Genomic DNA, 19,195 nt, shown 5'->3' with positions numbered 1-19,195 from the left:
CAATTAAACCCTCACACTTTAAGAAAGCATATTTAGACACTTTAATTCTATCTCAACTAACAACTGTACATACTAACTCAACATAGAATGACTCAATAAACTCTTAATACTGACATGATACATAAATATTCAACGAATCTAAAAAATTCAATTAAACTAACATATTTAAATATGCATACTCAAAATTAAAACTTTTAAAATAGTGAAAATTTCCAAGAATGTTGTTCTCAAAAATGAATATCACATGGAATGGTTGTTATTGAAACAAATACGTAATTGAAAATTCATTTCAGAATATACTTTTTACAGTAATGTCGTATAACTTTGTTTATATATCCAATTTGTATTTTCCTTCAAAACTTCAACCCCTCCAAAATAATATTATTTTTTCCCCATTTCGTTACAATTTAAGCTTCTCCCGCAGGCGAAATTTTCTTTATCAAACACCATTACTCTTTATAGTACCAGAATTTCCAGTTCTTGATCTCAATTTTTCACTGAAAATGGCTTTCCAAAAGATCAAAGTGGCTAACCCCATAGTTGAAATGGACGGTCAGATCCTTATTTATGTATCACTCTATGCTTTTGTTTGATTATGTGATTTTTTTTTTTCAACTTTCTTGAAATTGATGTTTGTAAATAGATGTGGCTGCTATATCCAAGTTTATGTAGTGATTTTAGTTAAAGAATTGATTTTTATGCTGGTTCTTGATTATGAGTGAAAAGGGTGTCTTCTTTTTTTAAAAAAAAAAAAAAAAAGTGAAATTGGGAGTAGGGGAGCTAAATGGGCGGAGCCAACTCTTATATATATACACAGTAGATGTCGAACCCTTCGGTTAGTTCGTGTGTATACTTCTCAGATTTTGAACCACCTTGTTAAAATTCTTTCTATGCCACTGGACTCAGGTAATCACAAGGTGGTGAAAGATTTATGTAGTCAACCAACTGAGCTACTGAGATTTTCCCTTTTTGATCACTCGAAAAGGGTATCTATGGATTTTTTTTATTCTGTTTTTTGCATTTTAGCTACCAGTCCACTGATATCTGGAGGCTGTAATTTCATTAAAATGTGTATTGAGTCTTGTTAAAGACTTGATTTTTATGCTGCTTCAGTTTCAGTAGGATGTTATATCCTAATTATGTACTGATTTTAGTTCAAGACTTGATCTTTATGCTGCTTTAGTTTCAGTAGGCTGTGATATTCTAATTATGTAATGTTTGTAGTTAAAGAATTGATTTTTATGTAGGTTGTTATATTCTATGTACTGATTTTTTGTTTAAGACTTGATTTTTATGCTACTTCTGTTTCAATGGGCTGTTATATCTTAATTATGTAATGATTTTAGTTAAAGAATTGATTTTTATGCTGATTCTTGATTATGGGTGAAAAGGGTCTCTTCTTAACCACTGTAAAAGGGTATCTGTGGGATTTTATTTTATTTCTTTTGCATTTTTATCTACCAGTCCACTAATATCTGGAGGCTGTAGTTTCATAAAAATATGTGTTTTTTCTTTGTAACCGAGGTGCCTGGGCTAGCTTGGGCGCACCTTGTCTAATTCCACTTGGTGCATGACTTTCAATGAAGAAGTTACCTAGTGTTTATGTCTCCTCTAAAAGCGAAGCTGAGATCTCGTGGTTCTCAGCTCATTTCATTGACTACTGGCTGTAATTTCATAACAATACATGTTTCTTTTTGTATGTTGCTTTTTAAAACTTGCTTGAAATTGATGTGCATATATAGCTGCTTCAGTTTCAGTAGACTGTTATATCCTAATTTATGTACTGATTTTATTTAAAAAATTGATATTTATGTTGATTCTGGCTGAAAAAGGTCTCTTCTTAACCATTATGAAAGAATATTTGTGGAGTTTATTTTTGTTCTTTTTGCATTTTTATGTACCAGTGCACTAATATCTGGAGGCTGTAATTTTATAAAAATATGTACTTTTTTTAGAACAGTGATGTCTTGGCCAACTTGTGCGACCTCCCACTAGCATAGGTATCGGGTAATTCTATCCACTGGGGTATGGGCATATGGGAAGATCACCTGGTGTTCTTGCCTCCGCTGGAAATTGAATCTGAGACCTTATGGTTTTAAACACACTTCATTCACCACTGGGCTATAATTTCAAAAAAAAAAAAAAAAAAGGAAGTTTCAAATTCTTTGTCCATGTATAATCTTGGACTAAACATATATCTTTGTATTTTTTTCTCTGTTTGTGCCTCTTTTTATCAAAGCTTGTGCTTTATATGCACTTTGCACTTAAAGCCCCAATGGACCTTAGAGCTTTTTTACACTTTTGATAACACCGAGTTCACATCACGAGGGTCTAGGACCTGTTTCTTTATATATCAACATCTCTCCATGTTTTGTCAATGTGAAATTTTCCTAAGGTGTTACATACACCTCCCTTTAGGGGCTCAACATTCATGCTTAAGTTTTCCTCACTATTCTTTAAGGTTAGACGCGGAAGCACCTCTGATACCATATGTAACAGCTAGTTCACTAGTAAGTTCATTTCCAAAAATTGTAGTTATTTCCATAATAAAGGAGCAGGGTGAAATGATAATCAGCCTTCAAAGTATGATAAAAGTTCACATTATGTCATTCTATATATGATAAACTAGTTTGGTCCACTGCATTACTTGTTGGTTCTTCTTAACTGTCAAGAAATGTTTATTTTCATTTTCTTATGTTTCTTTACCTGGCTATGTATTGCAGGAGATGAAATGACCCGTGTCATTTGGAAATTAATTAAGGATAAGGTAACAAATTGTTTTTGTCTTATGTATATGTCAGCAGAATATTCTGTCTCTATTCTCTGGTGTTCATTTCACAGTTGCTGACATTTGAATTTTCTTTTAAGCTTTAGCTCATCTTGCCTTTTCTGGAGTTGGATATAAAATACTTCGATCTTGGCCTTCCTCATCGTGATGCCACAGATGATAAGGTTACAATTGAAAGCGCTGAGGCTACTTTGAAGTATGTATCCACTTTTTTTTATCTCTAAGTTTCTGCTTAATGAAAGAGCGATTGTTTTAGGACCAAGCTCATATATTGACTTTCTGTAATCTTTCCATCGATTACTGAATCTTTGATCTTTATATATCCAGCCTTATTATGTTTGAACTGAAAAATTGCAGGTATAATGTAGCTATTAAGTGTGCAACCATTACTCCAGGTGCTTACATTTTTCCGTGTGGTTTATTTGATTTTATTAATCTGCTGGTCCCGGATTAATGATGGTATTCAGGGTACAACGGTTAAACCATCAAATTTGAGTGTCATATCAGAAATCTACTCATTAATCTTTAAAATTTACGTGTTTAGAACCTACATCAAGGAACTATGCGCTGCAATTTGATTGAAGAAAGTTTGAGAAAATCATAAGTTCCGTGAAGTAAAAAATCCCTCAAATAGATAATATAAGATGTTGAAACTAGATTAAAGTTGTACATTAATGCATTTGCAGATGAGGCTCGTATGAACGAGTTTAACTTGAAGCATATGTGGAAGAGCCCAAATGGGACAATTAGGAACATTTTGAATGGTGAGTCTCCTTTTCTACCAGTTTTGGTGTGTGATATCTTTGTATGAAATTGAAGATATCCATTATTATTGGCTATTTTTTCGCAGGTACGGTGTTCAGGGAACCAATCCTCTGCAAAAATATCCCGCGACTTGTTCCAAGTATGTTTTATTTGCTGAAGTTCTAGCTGTGGTAGTTGTTCACTTGGTTCTCTCTGACTTACATAGATATAACTCACGTCAGGTTGGTCAAAACCGATATGCATTGGCAGACATGCTTTTGGTGATCAATACCGAGCTACTGATACAGTGATTCAAGGAGCTGGAAAACTCAAATTAGTATTTGGTAAAGTTTTGCCCATCAGTATCAGTATAATTGCATAAATCTGTATGATTCCGGAACTCTGCTAAGATATTTTGCTCTACTCTAGTTTGGCTATGAATATATTGATTCCAGTTCGTTTACTACTTTTTTTTAGTGATTTTGTTTTGAAAAGGTTGCTGAGATATTGTATTGAACATGACTGCAGTACCAGAAGGGACAGATGAAAAGACCGAGTTTGAGGTGTACAACTTCACTGGTGCTGGTGGAGTAGCTCTATCCATGTACAACACTGATGAGGTCTGAGCGTACCTAAAACCTATGTTGCTCTGTCTCTCCAATAATGTTGTCTTGTCCGTGTCAGATCCTCCAAAAATGCACTACTTTTGGAGGATCACACGCTGCACAGTCCGAGCAATATAGCTTAAAAAAGAGATAATTAGAATTCCTGGAGTTATGCATCTTTGTTGTTTTTTTCTTTCGGTGCAGTCTATTTGCTCTTTTGCTGAAGCTTCTATGAACATGGCATACCAAAAGAAATGGCCACTCTATCTTAGCACAAAAAATACCATCCTTAAGAAATACGACGGAAGGTATGGCTAGCGTTGATCTTATTCTGTATCTCTGCATACTCACCATTTAAATTGGATTGTTCCTTTACCTTGTTACCTCTATTTGCCTATCTTCTCGACCATTTCTATTTTGAGGTTTGTCTTCTTACTTCTATGATCTTTTCTGAAGATTCAAGGACATATTCCAGGAAGTTTACGAGTCAAAATGGAAGTCAAAGTTTGAGGAAGCTGGGATCTGGTAAGCACCCAACTTTTCATTTCCAACAATTGATTCTTGTTAATGATTGTAAATGACAGATTGTTAAATGATTGAATTCATCAAAATAGGTACGAACATCGCCTCATTGATGATATGGTTGCTTATGCTTTAAAAAGTGACGGTGGTTATGTATGGGCATGTAAAAACTATGATGGAGATGTACAGAGTGATTTCTTAGCACAAGGTATGCTTGCCTGCTGGCTAACGGTTTATTAATTATCTGTAATACATTTTGGACTTGCAATATGAAAAAAGTTTACGTGTTCAATTTTCACTTTTGCCACCTACTTCAATGCTCGTAATCGTTCTTATATTGTTTATTGCTTGAATAGGATTTGGATCGCTTGGATTGATGACATCGATCCTGGTATGTTTTTTACTTGCTTCCATTTTCCCCTGTTGCTCCCAGTTTCTTTAATGTTGAGTCCTTGTGTTGTGATTTCATATGATTATTCGGGAAATCCATGCTTAGATGCAGAAGGTCTTAAAGTTTTCTAGAAAATAAAACTTACTGTTTGTTGGATCATTTTGGCTTCGTTGCTGTCTTGTGACTTTATTGGATTCAAATCGGGTTGGTATATTTGGTGCAGATATGTCCGGATGGAAAGACCGTGGAAGCAGAAGCAGCCCATGGAACTGTTACACGCCACTACAGGGTTCATCAGAAAGGAGGTGAAACCAGCACAAATAGCATTGCCTCGATTTTTGCTTGGACTCGTGGACTTGCACATAGGTAGGACATTCTGGTACTTAATTTGCTCTGCTTAGTGCCCCCAGGACTTTGGTCACGTGATGTGTGGATTAGGCGCACACCATGGATTCAGACCATTGTCACAGGCAGGTCCATTGTCCATCGAGTTTCAGATTGTGCACTGCTCAAACTCGAGGATGCACTTAGATTTTTAATGATAGAAGTACCGAACAAATAATCATTATGTTTAACAGGGCAAAGTTGGACAACAATACTGCACTCTTGGATTTCACCAAGAAACTAGAAGCAGCTTGCATTGGTGCAGTGGAGAACGGGAAAATGACAAAAGATCTAGCACTTATTATCCACGGATCCAAGTGAGGATCCCTACTGTTTTGTGTTCTGATGTTAGCCCTTTGTGTTGTCGTCATTATAATTTGCGTGTCATTGTTACCTTACAGGGTCGCTAGACGTCAATATGTGAACACTGAAGAGTTCATCGATGCTGTGGCTGATGAGCTGAAAGCTAGACTTCTAAAAGCAAAGATATAAGTGTACGTTTTTCTGATCGAAATCTTTATCATCTCAAGCAACATAGCTTTTCAGCCCTTCAACTTCAACAGAATTCTGATCAACCCTTCATTCATTAAAATTTTCATATCACTGTTATGCTGCTTTATAATCATCATTTCTTTTAATCGAATTTATACCTCTAGACAGCGTGTCTAGCGGCCTTTTGTTATAATCAGTATAGTTCTTTCTTTGACTCTTTTATTTTAATCTGTTCTTTCAGGATAGGTTTCCGCTTAGAGGAGAATGACATTTTGCCAGAACTTTGAGGATCGATTCATATAGACGATCTGAACTTGTTTGGGATTAAGTTGTCAGTTGTTGTATTATGGCTCTAGTGCATCATTATTCACTAATCCACACTTAACCCTGGATTAGTGTGTGTTCTTGTTCCCCTCATTGATCCATGTGGAAAATAAACTTTGAATTTTCAGATGATTTTTTATGCAAAATAAAATTAGTGTATAATGTTTCATATTTGCCAATTGTATCTAGAATGTCATTCGTTATTAGTAAACTGTCCTAAGTGGTTCCTAGGCAAGTTGATTTAAGTTGTACCAATAACAACGATAAGTCGATAATATATTCCGTGAAATTCTATTTAGAGTCATATTTTGTTAAGTTGTAGGTGTGATATGTCTTGTTTAATCACCTCTTTCCAATCTTTCTTCGTCAACCTTCTCGACCTCCATATCCTTCTGTATAGAGTTGTATACTCGGTAAGCTGTAAGTGTGACATTTCTTATTTAATCACAAATGCCCGATCCTTCTTTCGTCAACCTCTACCTCTCTTAGGACCTCCTATAGTTACCCTTTTCTAATCACCTTTCTTCGATCCTTCTTTCGTCAATCTGCTCTCTTAGGACTCATTATAATTAACCTCTTACATGAGTTGATTGGATTAAATAGTTTTTTTTTTCCAAAAAAATAAAAATTGCAAGTAACATGGAAATGTGAATGCGAGATATTTTACATTAGGTATTCACTAATCTGAATTCACGTTAAGTAAGAGTAAAAATGCTTCTAACTAAAAGGTATTTTAATTTTCTGGGAGAAAAAATTACTATGATATTTCGAAAATTATAATATATATGGTCCTATTTATTCATTAAACTAAAACTAAAGATCCTTTTAACTCCATTTTGGTGGCCAGTAACATGGACACAGATGAATGCTAGAATTTTTCATTAGGTAGCCAATATATTTTAATTTGATTAATTTGAATTCACGTCAAGTAAAAAAATATATTCTTAATTTATTATCTGTCCTTTTTGGTCACAAGTGATAAACCCATCAATAAAGAACTCAACTTCACTACAACAATCACCCAAAATTACGGTGAGTCGATATGACTATTTCACACTGGAGCAGAAATCTCTAATTTTAACGATAAGAAAAAAAAACTTGATGAAACTTAAACACAAGGTGAATTTGAATTAATCAGATAAAATTGTAAATGAATTTTATAAATTAGGAAAGAAGAAATCACATTTAAAAACATATATTTTTTGTTTTTATACAGGAGATACCCATGAACTATCGTAAATGGGTATGCGGACACCCTCTGTCATTCTTTAGTGACATTGGTGTCCCTGTCGTCCAAAAACTAAAACATATATACCCTTTATACTAACAAAGATAAACGTGTCATAATCTTATCCATTGATTCGACATCGGATCAATGAATAAGATTGTGCCACGTGTCCCCAGTTAGTCTTCCGTAAGATTAAAGGGCATATACGCTCTAGTTTTTAGACGACATGGACATCAATATCCTTAAAATATGACGAAAGATATCTACATACCATTATGATAGTTCGAGAATATATTTATCCCTTTTTCCCTTTTATATATGTAAGAAATATAATTCAAAATTATTGAAATGTAATGTCCAAACAAATAAGGAAAGTGTAAATTATTGTTGCCATTACTTTTCATCATGTCTGGCCAACTCCTTTTATTTTTCTTTCCTTTCACATTTCCAATTAAGTCAAATAAAAAATTGAGATATTTTTGTAATAGAATTCTAGAACGTCCCAAATGGACCAAGTTAACACGTATACAGTAAATTAACGATTTCAAATACTTCTAATTATACAAATATTTCATCGTCAAAAACATAAATATTTGTGATATATCAAAAACATCTTAGCGGAATTAAAAAGGTAGAAAAAATATTTAAAAATTTTAAAAGAGCATATTAATTTTTTTTTAACTAAAACGATAAAATCGCTCACAATGTAGCGATTTTGTCTGTCTGAAAAAGTAAAAAAAAAATTAACTAAAACGATAAAATCGCTCACAATGTAGCGATTTTGTCCGTCTGAAAAAGTAAAAATTTTTTTTAACTAAAACGATAAAATCGCTCACAATGTAGCGATTTGTCCGTCTGAAAAAGCAAAAAATCGCTGCAATAGCAGTGATTTCTTAAATTTGCTTTTTTAAAAAAAATAAAATTAAACAAATCGCTACAAATGGAGTGATTTTCAAAATAAAAAAACAAGATAATTTTTAATAAGTCACTGCTTTTGCAGCGACTTACAGTAAAAAAAAATTATTTTATTTTATTTTATTTTAAAAAAAATTAAAATGATAAAAAAATTATTTTTTTAAAAATCATTGACAGCGATTTTTAATCAAAGTTTTTTTTAAAAAAAAATCAAATCGTTGTAAAGGCGGCGATTTACACTTAATTTGTTTTTTTTTTTTGAAAATTTAATTAAATCGCTGCAAAAAAATTAGTCGATTTAATTAAGTTTTCAAAAAAAAAATTAAGTGTAAATTGCTTCCTTTGCGGCAATTTGATTTTTTTTTTAAAAGAATAATTAAAAATGGCTGTCTTGGTAGCGATTTCGCCAAGATTTGATTTTAATTTTTTAAAATAATAAAGCAAAAAAATTATAATTTTTTAAAATTTTTGAAAATCGCTCCATTTGGAGCGACTTGTTTAATTTTTTATTATTATTTTTTTAAAAAAAAAAATTTAAGAAATCGCTGCTACAACAACGATTGTGTCGTTTTGGTTAAAAAAATTAATATTATCCTTTTGGAAAATTTTAACAATTTTTTTACCTTTTAGCTCCGAACTCTCAAAAATATTATTAAAATTTTAAAAATAAATTCAAGCAGTATATATGATAAGAATTATCAAACTTGAAAGATAAGATATTTTTGTTATTGTTAGATTGTACAATAACGCGAGTCGTCTCACTTTAAATTCTATTATATATAATCACCTGATTATATTTTTAATGATTCGATTAATTAAGATTCGATCTACATAAAATTTGATAGAGGAAATCCCGCTTCATATAAAAGTTTTTTTGTTTATATATCTAAATATTACTTATCTGATTAATTTATATTCCTCTTATAAAAAAATTATTTTTTAATAAAAACTTTTTTACATTTTATGTCCAAACTCGATACGTTTAATCAAAAGACTAGGTCACTTTCAATATTAAATCATCCACGTTATTCATTGCATCATCAGATGCTACTTTTCAACTTCGTTTTTAAATTATCTTTTCTAGTGTCTTTTTTAATTAATTAATTTTTTGTTAGAAAATAATATATTTTGACCAATCATATGTGAACACGTACGTACGCGTTTTGGTGTAATGATGATAGAAAGAAAACAAAAACAAAATACAAATGAAACATTTCAAAGTTGAACATTCCTTTAATTACTTGAACTTTAAATTATTAAAAAATTCTCAATAGTCAATATTATATTCCAAAATATAACAAAAAATAGGAATCTTGCTACTACACTACTTTCTAAATAAAATTCACTTAAAATATTACATATATATATTTTTTTTCAATTTGCTTCGTATCACGAACATCACAATAACTGAACTCTAATATATTCACAGACATTTTAATTATAAAAAATTTAAATTCATTCTATAATAATTTCATTATACAAGTGTCAAATTTTCACTCGTCAAAATTTCGATCAATTAAAAAGTGTTACCATTTAACTTTTTTTAAAAGAAAAAAAGTTTAATCTCACATAATTTACACTTCATCTCACTAATCTTGAAAGCCACACCTTAAGTGTACAATTATTACAATTTTTTTTGTCTTTTAGAAATTTGGCACTTGTCTCCTTCAATCAAGGCATCAACAAACCAAGTGGTGTCTTGTATAAAGTAAAAATTATTTTAATTAAATAAATAAATGATAATGATAGTTTGGCATGAACTTTGGGCCATGTTCTTTTATTAATTAGTCCTCCACTATTGACCAAGGTAGATATAAATCAATTTTTGAATTTATTAATATTATCTTTATGCACATATACTTTTCTTATGTCTTGGGTAAAGAAGTTCACTCTTTTTTTTTAAAAATAAAAGAATAATTCTTTTCCATTTTTAAGATAAACTTTTTGTTTAGTTAAGAGGGAAAAAATAATAGGAAAAGCATACAACAAGACCGTACCACAAAATAGACCATTCGTGATTATTATTCTTTCTTCTAACGATAATATTTATTGCTATTAAAATATTCAGTAAATATTATTATATCAAGAATCGCTAAAACTTTTAGTGATATTAGTGTGAGATATTGATTATTAATACTTATATTATATTATTATGGGAAAATGCACAGTATCCCCTCAATCTATGTCCGAAATTACAGAGACACACTTATATTATACTAAGGTCCTATTATCCTCCTCAACTTATTTTAATTTTTACCCCTTTTTGGCCTACGTGGCACTATCTTAAAAAAAAAGTCAACCAGCATTGGGCCCACAAAATACTGTCATAAAGGTCGAAAAGAAATAGAAAATTATTAATAAAATAAGTTCAGAGGGTAATAGAATCTTAATATAATATAAGTGTGAATCTGAAATTTTAGGCATAGGTTGAAAGGATATTTGTGCATTATCCCTATTATTATCATCGTTAAATAGTTTGCATATAATCTCTCTTATTTGTTGTAGCGAGAATATATATGTACCAATGGAACTTGAGACATTATTTAATTATGAAAATAATGAGTTTGGTGGAGGAATCAAACTGATAATTTAATGGTTCTTGAGTGACTGGTTCAAATAAATTATTTTGGTATAGTATAATTGTTCTAATTTTTGATTGGTCCACTTTTCTTTTTATTAAATTTAAATGGAATATTTTTTAGAATAAAAATCGATACACATAGATTCTTTTGTAACATGTGGGGAGGTAATATCGTATCACCGACGTTGCACATATTCCAATTGAAGTAAAAATTCATTTAATTTAATTATTTTACTTATTTCTTGAAAAATAAATATTATAAGATTTTTAAATTTTTTATAGTTTTTTCACTTAATAAATTATAAGATTTTTGAAGTATGTGCATATGTGGGATTTGTGTAAACCAAATCATTATAAATGACTTTTTTTCGATGATTAATATTTATATTTAATTCAATAAATTATGTGCGTGGAAAAAATATTAATCATGAGAAACCTGAAAAAGCAAGTGAACAATCAATTTATGGATTTTTTTTAATTAAAAAAAAGTCAGAAAAAATATCTGGAATTCCAATAACATATTTGTAACATTCCAACTAAAAAATATATTCAAATAAAGCTATTATATTGAAATTGTTTATTCTTTGAATAAATGATTACGTAGTTGAAGTACAAAAGCTGATAATATATGTGGAGTATTATTAATTATTAATATATAAAAATAATTGTGGAATTTTTTATAATTCAAAATCTTTATAATATACTTTTAGCAGCAGCATTACATTTACAACTTATAAAGTTAAAAGTCCAAATTGTTAATCAGCTTATTCTTACCTTTAATTGCATTAAAATTCTCATAATAATTATATTGCTACCTTTAAAAAAATGTAATTAAATTTTTTGAATGAGACTATTTTCTATCACTACAACTAATAAATAGTTTTTTACCAATTATTGGGCGACAATAATAAATAGTATAGAAGTAGTATTTTATATAGATAATGTCATTAGAAATTTAGCGATTTTGAATATAATTATATTAATTTAATTTCACCTGAAAAATAATTTATAATCATTTAATATCTCTTTTATTTTCTATAGTGAATAATATGACTTATAAAAATCAAAATCAACAACCTAACACATTGTCGGAGTAAATAAAATTATAGTACTATCAAATAGTTTTAAAATTATTTACCAATAAATCTACTTAAATGTTTTAAATTTATAATTTTAAAAATAAGATAAATTATCTGCTACAAAAAAAATCAATGATGTTAGATAAATTTATATATAACTTAAATTCTAAGTTTCAATAATGACTTGTTAGTCCTTCCACATATTCCAAATTTCATTATTTTATATATAGTGACTCTTCCTATACATTTCTTCTTCAAGAAAAAAAAAATATCTTCTTTTTTTCTCCATTTTATCTCTTTTGCTTTACTCTTTGATCTTCTCCGTCGTTGTACCACCACTACGCCACCATGGTTCTGTCCAAGATAGCATCGGAAAGTGACGTGTCCGTTCACTCGACTTTCGCGTCTCGATATGTTCGAACTTCTCTCCCAAGGTATTGATAATACGTAATTTGTTGTTAAATAGTTCGTAGCTAAAAATGAATTATTTGTTGATCGATGATCATGATCTATTGTTTATTTTTTATCGTTTAGCAATAATGTTTAGGTACGACAGAAAATATTTTCTTAAATAAATTGTTGCAAAATAAGTTACTTTATAATTTGTATCTTTTAGTTCTTGATAGTCGGAAAAAAAATATCTCTTTTCTTTTTTGTCTAACTCTTTAATATGTGTCGATTGTCATGTTTAATTAAGACAATAAAATTAAATGATATTTTGATACATTTGACATATTTAGATCTACGTTCTTTCTTTTCTTCCTAAAATTCATGTCATATTTATTTGATATATTTATTTTTGTTTCACGACTAATTCAAAATTCAGACCACATATAGTCCAAGTTCTCTTAAATTTCATCAATACACTATCTGATTTGCTAATAATATTACCATCTTTCTTAAAAATTGTGTTTTCTAAAAAAAAAATGTTTTTTCACTCATCAATCAAACACTCAAAAAAGTACTTCTCAAAAGAATAGATCGTTTAAATGACTTTTGTTGTATCTAACACAAATCTATTATATTCTTTTGTATAACTATAGTTTCTTTTCAATTTAATATTTTTTTTGGATCTAATTTTTAGGTTTAAGATGCCAGAAAATTCAATACCAAAGGAAGCAGCCTATCAAATTATAAATGATGAACTTATGTTAGATGGAAATCCAAGGTTGAATTTGGCATCTTTTGTGACAACATGGATGGAACCAGAATGTGACAAATTGATGATGGATTCCATTAACAAAAATTATGTTGACATGGATGAATATCCTGTCACCACTGAGCTTCAGGTATTTTTTTCGATGAATTAGTTTAAGTTTTATGCGTTAACAATATAAAGAGATCGATATTTGCACAATCAAAGCAATAGAAAATAAGTATAGGTTGGTGGAGCTAGCAAGTATAAGGACATTCACAAGTTTGGTAAGATATATACACAATCAAGTCATTGTAAGGTAAGATAAGTATACGTAAAAAAACAAGTCAAAATTTAAATTTTACAGATTGAAATTCAAGTTTTATGCTAATAATTATGCAAATTTAATAAATTTTAAAAGATGAATATATAAATTCACACAATAATATTGAATATAATTTGGAATTGTTACTTTCATAAAAGTCATAATTCCTTCTAGAACTTTTTACTTATTCAATGGTTTAAAAGTTTTGAATAGTATGAATGGTATAAAAAAATAGTGCTAAATAAGAAAATAGGAGCCATCCAAAGATTGTGATGTGATTGGATAAAAGAAACTCCTCAACTTTAATAAAGTTTAAAAAAAAAAAAAACTGTTGAGTTCAATATTTAGATTTAACAATAAAAATAAAATAAATAAAAAATTTCTTTATTTAAAAAGAAAATAGGTGTTATTAAAAATTGTGAGATTATAAGCATAAGGATCCTCCACTTTTCAATCAAAAATTTTATATTTTAAGCCTTTACAATGAAAAAATTTATAATAAAAAAATACTCTTTCAATAAATTTTATATCGAATATAATTAAATTAATCGAAAGCTCAAAATAAATATCGAGAACTAAATAGGATAGAATATGACCAATAAGTAAAGATTATGGTAGGTTGTTAAAGTGGTCCTTGAACGCATTATAGTTCCCCACACGTTTTCTTCTTTCTGTTCAAACACATTGTATATATAATTAAAATTTTATTTATATTAATTAGTATATAATAAATGACAAATTTATTTGATAAATTCATGTATTCTGAGATTATAATGATTTAATTTTAATGTTTTTTTTATAATATAGGTATTTACTTTGTACCTTATTTTAAAGTGCTGCCGACTTATATATAAAATTCTAGAGTGTTTTTTTTTTCTTCAATTTTTTAATTAGGTATTTAACGCTCTTATTAAAATTCGAATAAATTCACATTCATTAGATTGTGTTTTTGCTAGTCCATAAGTCTCTTACTTACCTTAAAAAAAAAAAGTAATATAAAATAAAGTAATAATAATAATTATAAAAAAAATTATTAACTGGATTGTCACTATCTTATGTCCCTTTGTAGTTTTTGGATTTATATAAAAAAAATTATATCAAAAGTGTTGTCCTAAAAAATAAGCTCGATTTTATAATATTATTTTTTTATTTGTGATTGTCGTTGTAGTACGTATGTGGTCTAACCATAAATGCATTCTATGTTTTTAATAGGTCATATAACATGCAAATATGAATTTAATCCGACTATAATTATTTAAGTATAGATATCGAATAAAAAAACTATTACGTTATTTACAAGTAAAGTTGTAATTGAAAATAAAAAAAAAAATCAGTTAAATATCAGATGGACTAAAAGAATAACAATTAGAAAGGTCTATACTTAGACTAATTTGACAGTTGACTTATTCAAATTAAAATAGGATTATATAAAGTTTAAAGTCGTTTTTTAGAGATGTTTAAAATTGTTTAATTAATTTCTCCTAAGCAAAGTATAATTAATGAAATGGACTTTTCAACAACCTAAACTAACTAGTCAAATAAGTATCCATAATAAATTTAAAAAAAAAATACGAAACAAAAAAAATTCCAGAAAATATGATTTTAATAATATTATTTCGTTGTCCACCATAAAATTGACAATCTTTAATGATATTATACTGAAATTCACCGATAGATCTATCACTATGTCATTTTTGCAGCATTAGAATCTATGACAACGAATAATACGATAAATTTGACATTGTTACTCGATTTAAAAATATCTTTGATATATTTTTTTTGGCAGAATCGGTGTGTAAACATGATAGCGCATTTATTTAATGCACCACTTGAAGATGGAGAAACTGCAGTTGGAGTTGGAACAGTTGGTTCTTCAGAAGCCATTATGCTTGCTGGATTGGCCTTTAAGAGAAAATGGCAAAACAAAATGAAAGCCCAAGGAAAGCCCTATGATAAGCCCAACATTGTTACTGGTGCTAATGTCCAGGTATGGTCTTTCACACACATTGTAAAATTTGAAACTACGTATATGTCAGTAGTTTAGTTTTTAAAGATTATGAGTCAAAAATTTGATTGTTATAGTGAAATGTACGTTGTAGAAAAGTCTAATTGTATATATATGGATATACATTGCCAGTATAAACACATTTTGTATCATTAGTGTATATTAACACGTAATAACCTGAGATAAGAAGGGACTAATTAGTAATGTGAACAGGTGTGTTGGGAAAAATTTGCAAGGTATTTTGAAGTTGAGCTAAAAGAAGTGAAGTTGACTGATGGATACTATGTGATGAGCCCTGAGAAAGCTGTGGAAATGGTTGATGAGAACACAATTTGTGTAGCTGCTATTTTGGGTTCAACTCTTAATGGAGAATTTGAAGATGTAAAGAAATTGAATGACCTCTTGATTGAGAAGAACAAAGAAACAGGGTAAATTTCATATCTCTAACATTACTACTTTTATCGAGTTTTTTTGATTGTTAAGTTATAGCACGACTGAATAATACTATTCAAATAGTTTTGGCATGGCCTTCTAGAAGTTTGGTTTTAGCAACTCAGATGTTTTATGTCGTCTTTTAGTATTAGCGCAACATGAAAATAAAGGGTGTATACTGAGAGTCTGATGTGTGGGACACATTTACTATCTTAAAATTTTAAAGTTATACCGACTGTTTGTCAAATATCGTAGGTCGTCCGCTAAAATTATATATGTATATTGAAAATTAGACTTCGATACATTTATCGTTTTAAGCCTTCCAAGTTATACCAACAAAAAAACATTTAATTACTCTAGTCAGATATCGCGGATCATCTTCAAATATTCAAAGTGGGGTGTAGAGACATGAAAGTAAAAGGGGATGATGTGTATTGAGATGTCGTAGTTCATCTTCTAACATTAACAAACACGAAAAGTCACTTACACGTCTGAATATATATATATATATATATATATATATATATATATATTTAATAGTTTTGTAAATTGTAAAACAGGTGGGACACTCCAATTCATGTGGATGCAGCTAGTGGTGGATTTATTGCACCATTTATATATCCAGAACTTGAATGGGACTTTAGATTGCCATTAGTTAAAAGTATAAATGTGAGTGGTCACAAATATGGTCTTGTTTATGCTGGTATTGGTTGGGTCATTTGGAGGAACAAAGAAGACTTGCCTGATGAACTTATTTTTCATATTAATTATCTTGGTGCTGATCAACCTACTTTCACCCTCAATTTCTCTAAAGGTATAATTAATTAATCTCTAATTATGTTCTTAATCCATATGAATTTATTGTTGACAATAATAATTGCATTGTACTAAACCTATATTCACTACTAGAAATCAGTCTAAACATTAAAGAGTCTATCGAAAATATGAATTTTCCATGTCGAAAATTGACTGATTTCTAGTAGTGTAATGCTCATTCGAAAATTTGATAAGATTTTAGTATAAGGAAAATATGATGTTCCAACTAGATGAAGGAGTACAATTTTCATTTATATAATTACTCTTATAAATTTGATCATATTTTGCTATATTGTCAATTTGTTGTGCAGGATCAAGTCAAGTAATTGCTCAATATTATCAACTTATTCGTTTGGGTTATGAGGTGAGTACAAGATTAACGATTCCATGTTACTTGGATTCTTTAAAAATATTCTTGTGTATGTGTACGTACGAAATAAAAATACTTGATATTCATATGATTTGATTCGAATACAACTAATATTTTTAAAAGATCCGAATAATATAACTTACTACTATTACTTGATTTGATAGATTATTAGGCTATAGAAACTATATAGTTTCAAGAATTACATGTATTAAAGCTCAAAATTTTGTTATTGCATCTTTGTCAGATCTTCTAAATGATCAATTAAATGATTTAATATGGATGTAATAACATAGAACTTGTGTCAGTACTTTTATCAATATAGTTTAACCTACTGTTAGTGTATAAAAGTTATATATCATTCAAAAATTATATATTTTGAACTCTAGATTAAATTACACACATGTGCCAGATCATCTAAAAGTATATATATTATTTGAGACGATCCAACATGATTCTAACGAAATTTTTGAAAAATACGATCAACATATACTTTGCTATCGTTACTATTAGTGTATAAAAATTATATATTTCTTATAAGAAATTACGCGTTTTAAAGCTTAATATTTTGTTATTTTAAACCAGGGTTACAAGAATGTTATGGAGAATTGTCAAGAAAATGCAAGGGTACTAAGAGAAGGACTCGAAAAGACAGGAAGATTTGAGATAGTCTCCAAAGAAGTTGGAGTTCCCTTGGTTGCATTTTCTCTTAAAGACAATAGCAAACATGATGAGTTTGAAATTTCTGAAACTTTAAGGAGATTTGGATGGATTGTTCCAGCATACACTATGCCACCAGATGCTCAACACATCACAGTTCTTAGAGTTGTTATTAGAGAAGATTTCTCTAGAACACTCGCGGAGCGACTGGTAACGTTTCTATTTCTATTTGACTGTTGTTTCAATTTATATGATGGAGTTTACTTAGATGCAATTTTTAAAAGTAAAAAAGAAATATTTTAAAAAATATGTAGTCATGAATATGATACGAATATTTTGTAACTATAATGTGAAGTTTAAAGTTTAAAATATTTTAATATATAAAAACTTTTGATATATATATATATACATGACTGATATGCATTTGACTAAGCACATTTAAACTTTAATTGATGGAAATATACATATTTTATACATTTGCTTTATTCACAAATTAACTATTTTATTACTTATCTATGTTATGTTAAGTTTATAGTGTTACTACATGTTTGATGGTAACCATAGTTTTAAAAAATAATTTAAATATAACCTAATTTTGTATACCACTATTAGGGACCAAAATTACACATTTTATATCCATAATTGAATGGCTATAAATGTTATTGCCCCTATTTTTAGACTAAAAAAATGTTTTATTCTTGTTTTAATAGAGTGATAAAAAACAGATTAGGTAGATAATTATTTTTAAATGGCATAAATTTGTTATATTCACTAAAATTGTTTGTATTCAATTCATAACAATATCTTCAAAAAATATTTTATAACGTGTTTTAAGTTTTAACCTAATTTTTATATTTTTCGTTCGTTTTTTTTTCAAATAGGTTATGGACATCGTTAAAGTCCTCCATGAGCTCGACATGCTTCCAGCACGTGTCAAAGCTAAGCTCGCCGTGGCCGAGGAGGCGGCCGCGGCGAACGGTATCGACAGCGTGGCACATCATAAAACGGATAGAGAATGGGAGTTACAGGTTACTGAAGCATGGAAGAAGTTTGTTGCTGATAAAAAGAAGAATAAGACTATGGGAGTTTGTTAATTAATTCATAATTATTGTTTATGATATGATGAATTATTTATGAGTTTATGACTTTTTAAGCATTTAATAATGATCTATATTAATCTACAATGTAAAATTGGACCATCATTTTAAAGGCAATTTTTCTTGTGTACTTGTAATATGATTTTCTTGTAACAACTTGTATTTTAATTAATTTATATAGTGAGTGTTTAATTTGAAGTCTTGTTTACTCCATATTTTAAAATATATATAATATCATGTCACCTTGTTTCCATTAATAAGAAAAAATAAAGAGATATTGAGGAAAAGAAATAATTATACAAACA

The 19,195-nt window shown here is 29.1% G+C and overlaps 2 protein-coding genes across 5 annotated transcripts; both read left to right on the top strand.

Moving 5' to 3' along the window:
* The first annotated feature begins 127 nt into the window (after nucleotides 1-127).
* On the top strand, nucleotides 128-6,421 carry LOC101248445 (isocitrate dehydrogenase [NADP]). Of its 4 annotated transcripts, none has more exons than XM_004250190.5 (16): nucleotides 128-552; nucleotides 2,724-2,767; nucleotides 2,875-2,984; nucleotides 3,146-3,183; nucleotides 3,475-3,552; nucleotides 3,639-3,692; nucleotides 3,775-3,876; nucleotides 4,061-4,152; nucleotides 4,342-4,445; nucleotides 4,594-4,662; nucleotides 4,752-4,867; nucleotides 5,016-5,050; nucleotides 5,274-5,416; nucleotides 5,629-5,751; nucleotides 5,836-5,928; nucleotides 6,168-6,421. In XM_004250190.5, the coding sequence occupies exons 1-15, from the start codon at nucleotides 312-314 to the stop codon at nucleotides 5,924-5,926; spliced, it is 1,440 nt and encodes a 479-aa protein (XP_004250238.3). In that variant the 5' UTR covers nucleotides 128-311; the 3' UTR covers nucleotides 5,927-5,928; nucleotides 6,168-6,421. The 4 variants fall into 4 exon arrangements, with proteins under 4 accessions (XP_004250238.3, XP_010312730.2, XP_004250239.2 ...); XM_010314428.4 differs by having other exon boundaries at nucleotides 370-1,666; XM_004250191.5 differs by lacking the exon at nucleotides 128-552 and adding an exon at nucleotides 596-906.
* Nucleotides 6,422-12,328: 5,907 nt separating this feature from the next.
* Nucleotides 12,329-19,141, top strand: GAD2 (glutamate decarboxylase isoform2). The gene is given in 8 exon segments (NM_001246893.1): nucleotides 12,329-12,487; nucleotides 13,138-13,342; nucleotides 15,300-15,500; nucleotides 15,732-15,946; nucleotides 16,511-16,764; nucleotides 17,078-17,130; nucleotides 17,719-18,003; nucleotides 18,675-19,141. Coding segments are annotated over 8 exon segments (1,512 nt in total). The 5' UTR covers nucleotides 12,329-12,401; the 3' UTR covers nucleotides 18,888-19,141.
* Nucleotides 19,142-19,195: the final 54 nt, after the last annotated feature.

This window comes from Solanum lycopersicum, chromosome 11 (genome assembly GCF_036512215.1).
Source record: "Solanum lycopersicum chromosome 11, SLM_r2.1".
Taxonomy (NCBI): Eukaryota; Viridiplantae; Streptophyta; class Magnoliopsida; order Solanales; family Solanaceae; genus Solanum; species Solanum lycopersicum.
This window is presented reverse-complemented; position numbering and strand designations above follow the sequence as displayed.